The 18,168-nt window shown below is 39.5% G+C and overlaps 1 protein-coding gene across 5 annotated transcripts in view; it reads right to left on the minus strand.

Moving 5' to 3' along the window:
• Positions 1–18,168, minus strand: part of zgc:171482 (zinc finger protein) — a 50,575-nt gene that overhangs the window by 21,702 nt on the left and 10,705 nt on the right. For 4 of the 5 annotated variants that reach the window (XR_003411746.2, XR_003411743.2, XR_003411750.2 and 1 more), the window contains exons 2-4: positions 17,625–17,729; positions 11,779–11,871; positions 2,580–2,739 (exon numbers count right to left, since the gene is read on the minus strand). Coding sequence is in view for 2 of the 5 variants with exons in the window: in XM_027026072.2 (XP_026881873.1) it covers positions 2,580–2,739; positions 11,779–11,871; positions 17,625–17,729 (358 nt within the window). In the remaining 3 variants the exon portion in view is untranslated. Of the gene's footprint in view, positions 1–2,579; positions 2,740–7,048; positions 7,408–8,277; positions 8,310–11,778; positions 11,872–17,624; positions 17,730–18,168 lie in introns of those variants that run through there. The other variant, XM_027026257.2, reaches the window with a different exon arrangement.

Consider the following 18,168-nt stretch of genomic DNA (forward strand, 5'->3'; position numbering starts at 1 on the left):
AAATGGAAGCAAATATTTCCTAATCAATGCCAGATTCAAATATAATAGCCCCAATCATTGCTCATTGCTTTGTCTAAAAATGGACTTGATTCCAATCACTATGTATGAGGTAACTGAAAGTATCTGGAATCAATTCTGTCTCACTTTGCCAGCTTCAGATTTTAATAGTCTTTAGCTATCCAATAATGCCAAAGATAATTGAGATAAGTGCTTAGCAAATTGCAGATAACACTTATACAGGGTGAATAAACCTACAATGTCTTGCCTCAGGCATTTAGTTCTTAATGTATGGCTGAATTGCCTTGAGTATAACACATACTCTTACATAGAGTAGGCCATTAGAAACAGCAGTTGACAATGGAGCTGTTGTCATGGAGATGTTGACACAGTATGAGTGTTGATAAATCATTCACTGGCATGTGGGACACATTCTCTAGAAGGGTGGACAACCTTCATTACCAGACAAAGGATCAAGAATACTGTGTAGATTAGCACAGGTTACTAGGCATTCCGCAGTTGTTGCTAGGATGCCATTGTGGACAGAGACAGAAAACTCCAGCATTTATTCTCATCCTCGACTTTACCAGAATCAGTTTTTTATTAGAAACACCAACAACCATAGCCCATCAGTTGCAATGGACCATTTGTGTTGGTTATCCAACTCTCTCTCTCGATAGTCAGTTTCTGACCATTGATCATTGCTGGCTGGATATGTATTGGGCAGCAGTGACACTGAAATGTGGAAAAATTAGAGCACCACTGTTGCTATGCCAGATATACTCATACCAGTGAAACACCCAATTCCATGCCTCCACCATATAAGTGTTGATTCTGATTAGAATGGTCTGCCTTGCAAATAATGAGTGATGACTACGGTAGAGAAAGGCTAACTGGCTGTGCTGGTATCAGTTGAGCTACAGTCTGTAACTGTGCATCTATGAAATAAGATAGGTGTACCTAATAAAGTTTGGCATGAGTATATGTGCTAAAGTGCATGCATATGTATGGTAGCTCAGTGGTTAAGGTACTTGACATGTAATCTGAGGGTTGGGCCCCTGAGCAAGGTCCTTAACCCTCAATTGCTCAAGTTGTACTCAGTCATAATTGTAAATTGCTTTGGATAAAAAGCATCAGCTAAATGCAGTAAATGTAAATGTAAATGTGAGTGCATGTCTTCTCTGATATGGGACTGCATACATGCTGCGGTTGAAGTGCCCTAGAGGCAGCTGGGGTCTGGGATGGGACAGACAGAACACAAATACACTGAGCATGGCCTGGCAGCTTCAAGTTTAAGGAATAAGTGACTTGGACAAGCAATATGTAACTGGTGAGTTTTGTAGATGCCTTTAGTGTAGGCTAATTCCATTGTGTAGGCATGTGTATATATGCATATATTTTAGGATGTGTTCAATCCATACAGAAATATACCATAAAAATAAACAGAACTATAGCTGAAAGAGCTCAAATTGTTTTTTTTCTTCACACTTCTGGTCATTAAATACTGTTTGTCAAGGGTACGTCTACACACAGGTATGAAGGAAGAACAGAATAAGGTTTCTGCTGCACACCTGCATGTCTTGGAAGGCAGGCTGGCCAGGTGCTGCTGGCTTCTATAGGCCGCAGCCCTCACGTGAAAATTGAAGCTTGAATGAAGTAAGAAATTAACACTGACAGCCTTCCCACCCTTCAAATCAATGAGACTGCCAGAAAGCTTTGACCCCCATGTGGACTCGCTTCTCTGGCCATGACCTGGCCCATGCCATCCCTCACATCACCCTCAAGAGACCTCTGCCCAGCTCCTGGCTGGTAGAGCACTGCACATAGCACATATACCATGATAATCTAAGTATACATGCAAGCCATGCCTTTATTTCATTTTTCGGCTCATTAGCATTCCATGCAAATGTCCATTCTAGTCAAGTTTTTACTCTCTTAATGCAAGCATCGATTGGCAGCATAATATAATAAATAAAATATAATAATAAAAGTATAATAAAATAACACGGCTTGCTTGTAGCAATTTCAGCTATAAAGGTACTGCTGTACATACTCCTCAGTGGAATGGTGAAGTTGGTTGAGTAGCTCTCATGTCCTGGTGGTCTGCCCCATTGACAACCTGCAGTCTGAGGCTGGAGCCCAGAACTGGCCTCAGCTAAACTGTGTTAATGTTGTGTGCAGCACCAAGATGGGGGCATTAAATATAGGCCAGTCATTTATTTCTCTATTACAGCCCCTAACTCTTGATTCATTACATGGTGAAAGAGATAGCATGGGGCAACTAATCCTATCTTGCACAGTATTTCACAGCATACTGGTCCAATGTTTCTGTATGCTGTCTTCACAGCTTCAGGGCCATTACATTACTGTGCTGAGCAAAGCCATCAAGGCTCAGATATAAGGGGCCAGCTTTACAGTATACACTAAGCATACAATAAGACAAAAAATATTTGGGTTCAATCTCTACAAGAACAGCTCATTATATAACTGTAATATAACTATATTTACTGTAAACAAACTGATAAGCAAAGTAATTTTCATATATTAATAATGCAAATAAATCTTGCTGATGAAAGTCTGACCTGTGGGGGCAGGGCCGCTTGGCTTCTCACCCAGCACCAGCCGCACTCTCTTAGCATGTGTTTTGCCCTGGTAGTGCGACTGCGCTACAATGGCAGATGTGAAGAACATATTGCAGAGTGTGCAGCATTTGTTCCTGTCCACCTCATTTTCAGCACTGTCCTGCAAGAGGAGAGACAGAACGAGATCAAGTCAGCTTGATAAGGAAGTGTGAGAAGCAGATATGCTTAGATGAATCTGCTTGAATTAAAGTTTGCTTAGTCTTTTTTTTTTATTGTAAAATTATTGGATTGACTATTTGCTGTAAAACTTTCTTTTAGAGGAGACAATATGAAGCCACTAAGAGAAATGCCTCAAACTTACATTAAATTAAGGGCAAAGGGTGGGCAGAGATTCAAAGATTGATTAAGGTGCTTAATTTATTTAATTTTCCAGAAAAATACAAACTTTTTTAAAGATACTTTAAAGTACATTTTGTGTCTTGATAAAGGACACAATAATACTAAACCAGTTAGAAAGATCTAGAAAAGTTTAGTAATATTAATGTAGTCAAATAATAAAGTCTTTAACAGAGATTCCAGACTTCTCCTGCCGCTATAAAAAGAACAAAGCCTAAGATAGGCACCAGAAACACAGGATCATATGTAATAATCAGTCAGCCCATGTTGCCCTCAGTGTCTCCAGCACTGCATCCATAAAGCATTTTTGACAAAATCTGAATACATCTCCAGACCATTGCTTCAACAGACAATTGGCTCAAACATATACACATCACAGTAAACAAACACATCCAGATGTAAATCAGCTGTAGTAAGGACACATTTGTAGATGTAGACTGAAAACCACCATGTCCACCAAGACTTGCCCTTGAGGATCACTTATAAGGGCAGGTCATAACCCTCTGTCATAAACCTGTAATAAACCTCTCTCTGAAGTTTTAATGCTAAGAAGTTATTATTTTTTAAGATTCCACAGAATATTCTCACTAGGATTGTCATGCATTCACAGATGACAGACTAAGTTCAAGGCCCAGACTAAGAGTCCTTGTGCCATGACCACAATCAAGCTCATGTGGATCCTGACCAGCCATGAGAATAAGATCATAAGCTCATCACTCAAGGTCGCAAACAGGTGCAAACATTGTAAATCCTGTCTTTGTAGGGCTTTTGCTAAGGTCTTTCAAAACACATCCTCCAGAGAAGGGACAGTGGATTACTGGGTCATTATCAGTTCTAAAACAGTCTGGGTGCTGGAACCTTGCCCAAACCTCTGCTTTGCTCAGAACTGGCCCATACTGCTCACACTGAGAAAACGAAGATCAGCCTTAAGTAAATCAGAAGCAAAGCAGTGCCAAGAATTGGCTCCTATCACTGGCCTATTTCTCAAGACAGAAGAGCTGCTTATTATCCATTACCAAGGCAGCAGAGCCAGTTCCTTGAAAGTATAGGACAATAGGGTTGTGTCCTCAGTAGCATACTTTAGATGTTTAGATCTGTATCTTTCTGAAATAACATATGAAGGAAAAAATATGCATCTCACATTTTTAGAGCTAACAAAAAAAGGCTCTAAACCTTGTGAGTTTAGAGGTGCTGTTCATGAACTAAGAGCACACTGCTGTATGAGGTCACAGTAGTAATAGTAGTAGTGGCAGTAGTAATAATCATCATCATCATCATCATCATGTTTATTTATGTAATTTATGATATTTTGGTGCCAAAATCACAAGTGCCTCACATAGTAAAGAAAAGCAAAGTACATAAAGTGATAATAAAGTACAATGATGAAATAAGACATCTCTACAAATTATGAGAACATAATACATGACAGAGTAAGCTATTTATATACCAGCCTAAAGAAGTAAGTTTTTGATCTGGATTAAAATTACCCATATAGCAAATTTAAAAAGCTATATAAAAAAGGTTTCATAGCAGTACATGAAAAAGTCATAAGCTTTGACATTGTAGTCATAAGTTACAAAGTAAGACTTTGTAGTCAGTACAAAACATAACAGGAACTCAATGTAAATTGAATAAGATGGGGGTAATATGCCCTGGCTTTCTTTTCCTGGTTAAGTCTTAGACTGCCACACTGTAACCATTGTCTCTAAAGTGTGACTGAGACTGAATAGATTGAAAGGATGAGAGAGTTCACATTGAGGACACAGGATTAAATAATATATGAGAAAGCCTGATGCAGAAAATGATATACGTTAAAGTCATGATATATGAAATACCTGGCAATGTGACAAGCAGAGGTGGTACATAGAGTACTATACCATTCTAACCAGTCTAATTACAGTCACAGTCTAACCACAGTCTGTGAAGCATATATAGCATTCTAACCACAGTCTGTGAAAAGAGACAGATTGAATAGGTTGAGAAGAAGAGAGAGTTCACATTGAGGACACCGAGATTAAATAATATATGAGAAATGTCTGATGCAGAAAATTATATACTTCAAAGTCCTGATATACATTAATGTCCGTAAATACCTGGCATTGTAATGTGATAAGCAGAAGTGGTACATAGAGCACTATCTCATACGCTGGTAGTGGGATATTTCTCAAAGAAGTTATGGCAATACCACTTCAGGGACAGATGCAAGAGACTTTGCTCAAAGTTAAAATGCATAAACCTAAGCTGTAAGGTAGAAGAAATTCCCTTGCTTCACTCACATAATCCAACCAAATGAAGACCTCTATGCAAAAAGTCTGTCCAGAAATCCACAGGGAAGCAGCTTTCTTTGTTGTGAGAGATATTTCCAACTTCTAAGTTTATCTGGTACTCAAAGAGTTTTCATGCTCTTATATGCCAGAATATTCACACCCACCTTTTTTTTGCTGTTTCTACACTTCATCCCTAAAATGGAGATGTCAGAACAGGTCTTAGGAGAGATCCAACCAACACATATAGCTCAAAATTGAAAGGTGTCAGCTAGCACTTTCCCAGAGCCTTTACTTGCATTGCAGGGTATTAAGGTGTTTGCAGAAAGTTTTTTTTACAAACCTTTTCTGTTTCTCTAAGGCCCTTCCTTGCATTGTGTGCCTCAATTCCCCATCTAACAGTTGAAGAGATGGTGTAGTTGCATTTTCTTCTTCTGTTGTCCCCTTATGTGAAACAGTATCATTCATAATCCCCCCTTGCCTATTATGAAATATTTATTGGTATTGGCAGGTCTTTGACATGCCACAGTTCTTCTTTGCCTTGTTGCCCGCATGGTGCTAGCATCCAGCGCCACTCCACTGCTACGGAGCTGCTTTTACTGTATGAGACAGTACATCCTACAACAGCTCTGCCCTTGAAGTCTGCTTCAGCATGAGCTCCTTGATCACTTTCTTTTGACATGAGCACCCTTTCATTTATTTATTTTACTTTATGACATATATAGCACATTGAAATGAAGAGCACTGGCAAAGAGAGTCACTTAAGTCTACAAATGCAAAGCATGTTCAAGATACTGTAGTACATATCAGGTCTGGTTGATGTTAACAGGAGCTGGAGTGACACACCAAGTTTAATTTATGAATGCAACACTGGGGCCTTGCTGGGAGGTGGCCCTATGCTGTCACCCCATAGATGCACTGATGCCTGAGACAAGGAACTACAGTGATAGATGTCACAACCATCTCAAGTATCAGGATACTGAAGCCCAAAGGTCCTGGCCTAATTCTCTGAGTTTGTGACCTAAATGTGGTGAGCTGGGCAGTGGGGTGGGCATGTTTTGATTGCTTGTTTATAGTGGAGGGGAATAGACCAGAGGCAGAGTTTCAGAGAAAAGCATACAACACTGGCCATCTCCCTGAGGACAGAGCAAGTGGCTGGTCTGCTCAGATGCCCTGGCTCACTCAAGAGAGACGATTCGTCTGCATTTCCCTCTGTTATAAGTCACACTGTGCTTGATGCTGTGTACGTGTGTGCTTGTATATAGTAGGGGGGATGGACAGAATGGAGAAGAGAGTGTTTCAGATATCTGATGCTATGTTTCTGTTTAAAGGTTGAAAGAAATGCCTTTCATCTGAACAATTGTGCCCAGCCAAATGCTTGGCATACTTTTGTGTACCATGTACAGTCTCCACTTATAACCCACTTTATTAGATATACTTACCTTTCATCTGCACCCACTGGCCACTTTCCTACGTACTCCTCTATTATAGATGTATTTTCCAATTGTATAATTACAGACTGTAGCCTGAACATTGCCATAGACAGCCAACCTCTACTTTATTTGTCAAAGATCAGTTTCTGACAACAGGACCACTGTTGACTAGATATAATTTGGATAGCAACCACTCTCAACACAACAGTGACCCTGACATAGTAGCGGCACAGTGGCAGAAATTACACTGGCATGAGCGCATCGGGCACATCAGTGCTGCTGGGGTATTTATATGTATCAGTGTCACTGCTTAGTGAGTTAAGAGTGGTCTAACTACCAAACATCTTTTGGTCACAAAATTTGGTCAGAAACTTACCAGTGATGAACAGCTAAAGCTTGGCAAAAGGGGTCTATAGGAGTTTATAATTGCACATCTATGAGGCATATCTAATAGTTAAGTATGTGAGTGTATATGTTTGCATGTACATATACATTCCAGACTGCAAGAATATAAAGATAAGAGGTTGAATTTATTAAAGCACTCTAGTTGAAAGGATATTACGGGAACAGTGATCCCCCATGAGACAGCACCGATTGGGCTTGAGTTCTCCATCACTGCTCGCCTTGTTCCCTCTGGGCTCTCTGCTGCTTGTCTTTTTTAGCAAACTTCAGTTCTGGCCTCCCGTGGTGTTTAGTCAGCCCTGCAGAACCCCAGCTTGTGGAATAGGGTAATCACTGTAATCATGAAATGAGGTCAGAAACATTCTTCTACACATCTCTAATATAATGGGGAGCTGAATGCATCAGCTTTTCTTTAAAAAGTTATTAAAGTACCGAGGCAATCAACACCTAAAAATACAAACATAATACTTTTTGTAGAGTGTGAAATGCAAGAAAAAAGATTTTGTATGTGTGAGCTTTGCCATGAAACTGAACTTCAGCTTAATGAGAAATATTTCTAACAGCAGTAAGAGTGACATTTGAATAAGTTACAACTTATTACTTATGCAGCTTGCTAAGACGTTATTCACAATTTTGACTGCATTCTCATTTCAGTCTTCCTTCTTTCGTATGCTGATGTCTCTCTCTGTCTCTCTTCCCGCCAAATACACCTGTGCCGTTCTCATTTACATGTGACCTATTTTGTGAATAATAAAAAGGGTGTATCCGTATAAAGGGTATGAAGGCTGTGACGGCATATAGCCCTGCCCTGCTCTTAACAAAGAGCATTTAATTAAAAGCCTGTTTATCTCCCTCTAGCACTCACACTCTGCAGCTCCACTGGTTGGAGGGGGTGTGAAAACATGGCTAAAAATAAACGTCACACGGAAGAGGGAAGCAGACAGAGGCTCGCGCTAATTCTCCCCATTTAAGGCAAAATAAACAAAAAAAGAGAAGGAAATTAAGACTAGAGCAAAAACTATCCCTCTAGCTTTTCAGCCTGCTGATTTCAGCATATAGGCGGCAGAAAAGCGATCACTCAAACACACTGCATGACGGAAAGCTGCAAAAGCGAAAAGGATGCCGCGCGCGCACACGCACACACGCAAACATTATTATTATTATTTTTATTATTTTTTATCTCCGAGAACCTGTACGACCTACTTTCCTTCCGTTCCATCCTGACTTGGTGTGACTTTTTCAAAGAGGGCCTCTGCTTTCACTGCTGGTTGTGAACGTTAGCTCTCCCCATTCTAGTATCTGAACGTTGTCAACAGCACGAGGCAGCTCTGATTTTGGGAACAAACCGTGTCATAAAATGGTTATTTGGATGCTGTGGACGGGCTTGGACAGCCTAAGGCTGAGATGACCCACTCCGCTTGGAAGGGGATAACAATAGGCTGCTAACATGTAAATGTTAAAATGCACATGAAATCTATTCTAATTTAAATTATTTCATAGGCAAAATACTCATTTGAGCTTAAATTTATTTGATCCTAAGTTTACATTCAACAAGCAAACTACTGATAGGTGGAGGTAGGCGGAGACTCGATTATGTTGTTGTATTGTTATGTACTGCTTTTATCCTGTAACGTCACAAAATGGATATTTAAGCAATATTACATTTCCCAATATCACACGTCGCTCATTTTTGGTGTCGTGGTACAGTACATGTCCGGAATATTCTGTGCAAATAAACGCTACATTCTGTTTTCCATGACGAAGATTCTTTGGTTAAACATTCACAGTCGCCGAGCGATATTGACAGTAACCGGTCTGTCCATGGATTGTTTCCTGTCTGTGATTTATTCTTTTTTATTTATGCGATTCTTTTTTCTTTCTTAAAAAAGCTTAATTTAGTGCGGATTACTGAAATATCGTCATTTACAACGCCAGTCACAGCAATTTGATCGTGATTAAAGGGTAACCAACATATGCCCTACGACAAAAAGGGCGGAAAGCCCTTTCGATATTGTTCTGATCCCGGGTCTGTTTGGGTGGAATTGCTGTGAAATACAAGCTGCTGATGGATTCATCGCGAGGTTCGGAGGTGGTGCTGATGACGTGTCGCATCCTCTCTCCCTGTTCCACACAGCCGGCTGTGGAGGTAAATTTGCCCAGAATCAGGAGGCCATCACAGATTGATTTTTGGGCATGGGACATGTGATAAATCCCAAATGAGCTGTACATTATGACCTTTAAATTTCTGTTTAATGGAGGATGCTGGTCTCTCTCCACTTCTTGAGGTGCTGGCAGGTGTTCAGAGTGAAAGCGCTCTTCTCTCTCTGGTCTGGAGTCTGATTAGTATCTCTGAATCTCAGCAGTGCTGGTGCATCCTGTGGCATGGAGAGTTTGGTAATGGGAGTGCACACAGGTCTGACTGAGCGCTGTCTGGTCCCTGGCAGAATTATTCATAAACAGTGCTCTAATGAGCTATTTAGGAGCACATAGGCTCACAGTAAATCTGACTGGAGCTGAGGACATTCCTCCATGGACTACCTATTATTAGCTGAATTGTTTCACAGTCCATTTCATGTGCCCTGCCCCTCTTGCAACCTCAGCCTTTATAGACTGAGAGTAATTATACAAACTTTGGGACTTACAGTGTAGTCCATAGGTAATTGGACAGTGACACAGATTTTTACTGTTGTGGATTTTTCTCCTGCGCATTGGATTTGATATGACTGTGATGATAAAGATCAGAATGTCAGCTTTAATGTGAGAGTGTTTACAGTATATTCGCTGAACAGCCCTTTTTATAGATATTGCAGATATTGCTTATTATAAATATTGCAGATTTTGTGAAAGCTTATTTGGATTTCTGCTTAGTTTCCAAAATATATTCAGATAATTATGGCTTAACTGATTGTTTGAGACATTTGCTAAAAACAAATGGCTTTGTAAAATGCTATTATGCTATTATGTTATTTGTTAAAATAAGATTTTTTCAGATCCAGACCTGGAGACTCGCTGCCCTGCAGTTTCAGGTTTTCCCTACTCATCCAGGGTTTGATAATTAGCTGATGAGTTGTATCAGGTGTGTTGCAGCAGGATAAACTCGAACTATGCAGGGCAGTAGGTCTAAGAACTACGACTGAGAACCCTTTACTTAGATGAACAACAGATCACATGGTGGAAGTCATTCATGGTTACCATAAGTAATTTGACAAACATATTCATAAAATTAATATAGCCATAACTTAATTTCAAAGCTGATGTACAAAGCTCAAAAACCAAAATTATGTCTCTGTTCAATTACTGCACTGGTGTATACGTAATAGCACTGCATTGTGTGTTTGGAGATCTGTGTATTAATATTAGAAGTATTGTGATTGTTTTAATATTTTTCACAATCTACAGAGTTCAGAATGAGGATAATGCACATAAATTGTCATTGTAGAACAGAAAGAACAATCTTGTTATTTGTGCTGTAGCCTGGAAGTGAGCTGAGAGTTCTAGAAAGCACTGCCTGGGACATTCTGTTGATATACCTTCCGTGAGACAGAGGCACTCCTTCATGCTGGCACTTTTAGCGTTTCAAATTTGTTTCCAAACTTTCTGAATAGCAGGTATTAATCACCATTTAATTCAGAGTCCACAAAAATTCAGGCATCCTCTTTTTTTAAAGGGGATGATGAAGATGCATTTTTGCATTGAGAAGCGAGAATGAAAGACAAATTAGCCAGACCTCAGAATGTGTCATCAGAACTGCTCTTATTATGCAGTATATTTCAGTCTCAAAGCAAGAGTGCCTGACTCCACAAACCAACCACCCTATATACTTTGACAAATAATAACATGGGTTTATTTAATGTTTCTCTCTTGAACTACAGGAAACAGAGCAGCATGGTATAGGGGTTAAGTCTTCTGTGAAATGAAAGGGTTTGTGGCACTACTTAAATGCTTGTCAACCACAATCTATAGCCCAAAGGTCCAGAGCACTGGCCTATAGCAGTAAGATAATAGCTTTATTTGGCAATTGTACATCCACATGTTCCATCCACATACACACACACACACACACACACACACACAAACCTCACTGGAGGTGAGGACCTAGGGATCAGAGCAGTCCAAGCTATCTGAGGCCTGTTCACACAGACCAGAGAAATGAACCAATACATTCAAAAGATATCATCTCAGCATTAAGCTGTCAGCTGGTATGCATGAGGGCCCTCACTACACCCAACAATTTTGACTGCTTCTCTGCAGGCCAGGAAACAGAAGTCCCATTATCACAAGTCCACTTCAGGAGCAAGGCAGACAGCATCACTGCATTTGAAGTTACACAAATGCACAGCCATATTCCACCATGTTACTTTAATTTAATGGAATCCAAATGTTGCTGGTTTTTGTTGTGTCATTCCTGTGGATCCACAGAATGATAGTGAAATGATTGGTTACTCATGGAAAACATCTACACACTCTAAGCAAGAATCACTTACTCATCAGCACTTACAACTCAAGCAAACATTTCTAGGGAGGAGGGGGAGCCAGCAGCTCAGCCAATCCACATCAGATCAGATTAGATCAGGCCAATCACAACTATGTCAGGAAAGACATTCACTAATTCCTGTGGCTCTCCACTGATAGGTTACCACTCATTGGTAGAAGGTGCATGAACAAAACAGAGTTATATGCAGCCTACTGTAAAGCTTTACATACCGGGTTGTCTGGCCTCAGTCTTTTAGAGGGTGGGCCGCCATCCTCTGGGTGAAGCATGTAGAACAGACGTACTTTGTTGGCATGTTTCTTGCTCTGTTAGAGGATAAACAGATAAAAGTAACCCAGAATGAAGCCTTCTTCATGTTCTTTGGCATATAGATAGACTATCATTCAACTACTTTGTCATACAAGCTAAAAATAACATGACCAGTTAAAAAAAGGCAGCTATATTTACTGAAAATTCAGTAGTGTACAGTATACATAGTAGTACATGACAAGTAATCAAATTTAGGCTCTATAAGCATAGTACATACTATCAGAGTGGTGTTTCATGAAGTCATTGACAACACAAAAATTACCAGTTTTGATTAAAACTGAATAATGTTTACTTGAATCATGCTGTTTAAAGGAATGGAATCTCTGAAGGTACTTAATGTTTAATCAACTATTTATGATTCCAAACCATTGTTAACTGCCTTATGGTTCTAGAAGCCTTAGAATCTCCTTACTACTGAATGGTGCAGTTAGCAGTTAGCAGTTAGCTGTTAGCTTCATGAACTGTAGATAAATGTCAGACTTTGATTTAATATACATATATATTGCTGTACACTTAATATCAGTTGGTTAAACATTGGTCTACATTATACTGATTAAAATCTAGCCACTATATTATGTCTATGGCTTAGTTTATGAAAACTGAACACTTAGCTGGATCCTCAAAGCAATTAATTTTTTTGTCTTTTTATTTTTTATTTTACTAGAGTGCTCAGCATAAATAACAACCAATATTGTTCAAACCTTATATATTTCATACATCTCAATTTGGTTGATGGAAGAGCGTGTCCATGCCTATTCATGTCCATATCAAATGTTAGCAGCAGGTCTGCTTTCAGTCAAATTTTGTCATGGATGCCTTTTAGTTGTCCCTTCACCTTGTCCACATTGATTATTAACCATTGCTCGAGGGTTTATGTTACCCACCCAAACACTTTGATTATTTCATAGGAATCTGAGGATGCAAGTTGTGTTTGCAGTTTGAAATATGCATGTGATTACTTCACTTTCAGAATGTTTACAATCTCCTCCAGTTTCAAACAGTCAAAGTGGGCTAGGGGTGCCAAGCCCAAGAACCTTCCAAGACCACCTTATTACGGAAATAATCTGCTTTGGGGCATTATTCTATCATAAACATCTCAGGTTAAACTACTCCTACACTTATGTAAAATTACTGTCCTTAGCTTCTGAGAGAGGCAACCTTTAGGCTAGCAACCTTCAGTAGTCAGCATGGCAGAGCTGAGAAATGGAGACACATGCTGTGGGACTTAATGAAAACTGGTGTGTGTGTGTGTGTGTGTGTGTGTGTGTGTGTGTGTGTGTGTGTGTGTGTGTGTGTGTGTGTGTTCATGTGCATGCATGTATGTGAGTGAAATATATTAAACCATATTGTAGATTGGTGTGCGACAGCTTCATTTCATTTCATATTTATTTACATTTTAATTTGAGAGCCTCAGAATAGGCCTCCATCCACAAGATGAGCTGTAATATGTTTGTTTGTCATGGCCCTTTCAGCAGAGAGGTGCAATTTCCAGACAAAATGCATTTTCCTGCTGTTGCTATTAGAACTGAAAAATGTGGTTATCAAAGAATTGCCATATAACCCCCAGCTTAAATCTGCCCTTTTAATGCCAAAAAGCAAAGCACAAAGGTGATATGAAGCACGATACACCATCAAAAATACAGGTAGTAACGGGAAAGGACACTGTAAGCAGAGATATCCTCTATCAGCACTAGAGACAGTGATTCAGTCGCAGGCAGGGTTTTCAGTGCTGTACTGCTGCAGCATTAAAATGAATTTGACTTGAATTTGTAATGTAGCTAATATGCAATATGCTTGATATTAAAACTGGAAGGTGTGTATCTGGGATAATAAGGATGATCAGTGTCAGCTTCAAAGGCTGAAGAGAGAACAGATTGCTGTTGGGATTTTTTTTATTTTTTTGGCTGAGACCTGTGGTGTGATCAGCACAGCCAGCAGTACAAAACTTACAGACTATTTTAGTGGCACTGTAGGCAAGTGAACAATGAAATAAATGTGCTCAGAAATGATGAAGTATGAAGTGAGTGTGATCAGGAATGATGAAGAATGAAGTGTGTGCTCAGGAATGATGTGCTTTCTCACTGTGTAATTTGAAAAAGTCTTTTTCACCCTGTCACATGCACTGCACAAGATCACTTCTCAAATCATCACTTCAGTTTTCCTGCTAACTGCATCACTTGAATTGTAAGAATGGATGAATTGTGACAGCGGTGCTTCAGGAGTAAAAATTGTATGTTTTCTTGGTAGTCATAGACATGTAGTCATAGACTCCCTTCTGGTGCTATTGATGGCATACCCCTGTAAAACATACACGAAATAAATAAATAAATCAATACACGTCCAGCAGCTGGTTGAAAATGGCAGAGTGGTTTGAAGTGTTCTCCCTTATATTTTATAAAACTTGTTCTGAATGCTCTTAGAAACGTAGTGGTTTCTAACACTGGTGTACCCTGCCTTGCACAATGTAGTAATGTCCTTGCTAAAGCTAATTACTCAAATCTGTGCTGGAAAGGACGGCCCAGGATTACAACTCAGTAACACTCCTTTGAACACTCAAAATTTAAACAACCTTTGCTGGGCGAAAATTGTATAGCTTGAAGCATTGGTAAAAGTTTCATCTTTTTTTTTTTTTTTTTTTGGTCCATTCATAGATGAGTGGGCTTAAAACTGCCTGAATTCTGCTGGAACGTAAAGCATTCTGTGGATGTCGGTTGGAATGGTCAAAAAATAAACAGCTGTTTGTGTGTGTGTGTGTGTGTGTGTGTGTGTGTTTGTTTGTATGTTTTGAACACACAATACCTAGAGATTGTAAAACTCAAAAAATAAGTGTGTGATATATAAGGGGAAAGACATATCTGGAATTAAACACACTAGATGCATGTGTGAGTGTATCTACATTAGCAATTTTATTCAGCAAACTTTAAACCCTTGAGACTCTGTGTCTGACATGGTAAAATGTTAAACTGTTCTTAAGGGGTTATCACTTTCTTCACAAACTATGTCTTGATCAAAGACCTTGCTTCATTTACAGTTATCAAATGCTACTAGTTACAAATAGCAAGGAGAAATAATAAATGCACACAACAACACAGTCTTGGCCTCAGGAGGGCAAAACAGATGGTCTATGGGTAAAATCTACTTGTTCTAAACAAAGAGATTTAGTAAATGTGTACATAGAGATTTTGAACATGCGGTCTGAATATTTCTGCAAGTTGACAAATTTCTGCTCTCTCAGGCAAAGTATGCGTAGAGAGAGGGCCCAGCTGGGTCTGGGGTGCTGTGTGGTGGTGATGGATGAGAATCCAAAGATGTTGTGTGCAGGTTGGCTCTGAGGAGAAGCGAGGGGGTGGCAGCCTAGCTGGATCACACTGGCCCAGTGAGGAGCCACCGCACTGGGAAAGGATGAAAGAGGCAACTCATGCCCAACAGCATGTCAGCCAGGAAGGATAGAAGGAGAGAATGTATGCTCTTTCTAATCTATTTCTTCACATGTCTTTACTATTTATTATTTAATAAATCTGTAAGACATAGAAAGATAGAGGGAAAGGCCTAGTCTGTGGTTCTGGACGACATATTTAAATGAGAGGGAAAAGACTGCTTCATGAGCCAATGTTTAGGCTGCAATAATTTTTTAGCATGGTGTGCATGTGTGTGTGTGTGTGTGTGTTTGTGTGTGTGTGTGTGTGTGTGTGTGTGTGTGTGTGTGTGTGTGTGTGTGTGTGTGTGTGTGTGTGTGTGTGTGTGTGTGTGTGCGTGTGTGCATCTGTGGTTTCATGTGTGTGCTATAATGTTAATTATTAAGCTAATTAATATTTGTGGAAGGCTTTTGATGTCATGACAGAATAGAGTGCACTGTACTAAGCAGAAAATGAGAAGGAAATAAAAAAATTAAAAGTATACAATGAATGGTTTAATAAAATAAAGGATGCACTACATGTACCATCAGAAGAATACCTCCGTTACAATAAAGAGAACATGGAGAGTGAATAAAACAGCCAGGTACTAGCATGTATGTCAGGTAGCATCACCACCCCTCTTCCCCACCGACTGAGGAAGCAAATAACCAAAGGTCCTTCAAAGTTCCTCTGACTAATGTAAAGAGTTATTGGAGAGACCAAAGATAGCTTCAGAATCTCAGGTGAACAGATCTAATGTGTGCTCCAGAGCAGGACATGGCTACTATACATGCCCAACTCCCTACAATACACTCCCAACTCCCTTCTAACTACTGCTCTGTACACCCTTTCTCTCCCTCTAGTTCAGAGTTTTAATGCTGTTTTTATCCATGACTGTGTGAGGTTCACTATTTCTGACATTCTACAAAATGTTATAACATGTCCATAAATAAATCGATGTGTACAAAACCAAAATATCATGATCTCCCCATCTTTTCCACAGTAACGCACCCCTTAGTGTGTTACCCATTTTTGTATGTCACTGTTCCTGTCTCAGTTTTCTCCACAGCTTCTCTTTGCCCATCTTCTCAGGGAGCTGCAGTATGGCAAAAGACACACTGGCTGAATAATGTAGACTCAAGCTTATGCAGCAGATGCCAGGACATGTTTTGTCACTTCTGTGCTTTTCAAGGACATGAAGTCTGGGGAAGTTCAGCACAGGCAGCCTGGTGAATGCTGACTCTGGGTAGTGCTGCTGGTCAATGCACTGGTCAGTGTGCATGAGACTGGCCTCTGTGCAGTCTGCAGTAACCCATGCTCATTTGAACAATATGCTATCTGAGATTGTTTACTCTAGATGAAGAATTACAGGCAACTGACAGAAGAGCCAGAAACGGCATCACTAAATATAGAGTACTGGGTACAGGAACTGCGTTGTAAATAAATTGTGCAGAGCCAAACTGCTACCCTGAGATGCTCAGTGTGCTACACTGATTCTTACAATGGTTTGTCCTCATTAGCTTTGCTGTTAATCTACTGATTGAATACTTTGTAGTCCAGGGAGGGCTAAGTGGGGGAGTTAAATAATGCAGGGTATGATTCTTTAATGGTCACTCATTAAATTACTTTGAGGTTGAGAGTCTTGAGAGAGGTGGACTACATTACAGCTTTAAAAGCAGGCTGTGAAAAATGCATGAGGTGAGCATTTAGCAATTCTGCCATGTATTATCAGAGGTCGTCCAAGCTACTGATTACTATGAGACCACTGATGATCAATTGATGAGCACAGCTTTTAAGTTAATGTGCATCACTGACTAAATGTGTTTTTTGCATGTGTTGTGGATATCACTATGTACTATCAGGTTGTAAACTGACATTAATGAATACATAAGAGAGATGCTGTGATTTTACTTTCTCTAAATTCTTTGATCTCATTAAAAGCAAACTCAGCAGGGTTGCCACTCATCCTCAAACTAATGCTTAAATCCATGCTGTCATGTGCCATTTATTGACTCAATACTTTCCCAGAATATATTGAGATGCTTTAATGTTCAGAGAAAATAAAAACAATTTCAGAGTAAAACCGAGAACTTGGCAACACTCATTTTAAAATGCTAAATATAAATGTTTGTATAGCTATAAGTAAATGCAACAGCATAAACAAATCACAACTTTGACCTCATTAAATTCTATTTTCCTTACTTCTCTTTCTGAGCTAAAGGCTCAATGAAAAAAATGAAAGTAAAACGGTACAAGTTGGAATAGTGACAAGTGTGTGTGTTTGGAAGAAGGGGACAAATTGAGTAAGAGTATGGAGTGTGTTTGATGTGTGTGTGCAGTATGTGAAAGCTCACCTCATAGTGTGCAACACGCTGTGACTCAGAGATGAGCTGGGCATTGCAGATGTTACAGTAGCTTTCAGTGAAGGGTCCACCATCTCCAACCCCTGCAGACTTCATCTGAAAGCAAACACACCAGCATGCATCGTCAAAGCTCATAATGTAGAATGTAGGCAACACTTTCAGTTTTAAACTTTCAGTTTTACCTAATAGTCATATAAGTGAGTATGATAGTATGATAGATAGTATGGCTAGTTGGTAATTCTAGGCTAAGATTGGCTTTTGATAAAATATTTGTCAATATTGTTCAGCATGTTATCTGATTTGTCCCTCATGAGGACAAAGGTAAAACAACCATCAGTTTTAAAGGGAGTTCTTCAGCTCTAACTCATTTATATAATAGTGATATATTTTAAGAGAAGAGTTACACTTCCTTTAGTTCTGTCCATTCACTAATTGAATATGCTCTTCAAATTTCAGTGTACCAACTGCAGTTTTGTTTTCCTGCCTAGATTAAGGCTTCTGGACATAAACATACAGAAAAAATACAGGAATGTCT

The sequence above is a fragment of the Electrophorus electricus genome, chromosome 11, assembly GCF_013358815.1.
Source record: "Electrophorus electricus isolate fEleEle1 chromosome 11, fEleEle1.pri, whole genome shotgun sequence".
Taxonomy (NCBI): domain Eukaryota; kingdom Metazoa; phylum Chordata; class Actinopteri; order Gymnotiformes; family Gymnotidae; genus Electrophorus; species Electrophorus electricus.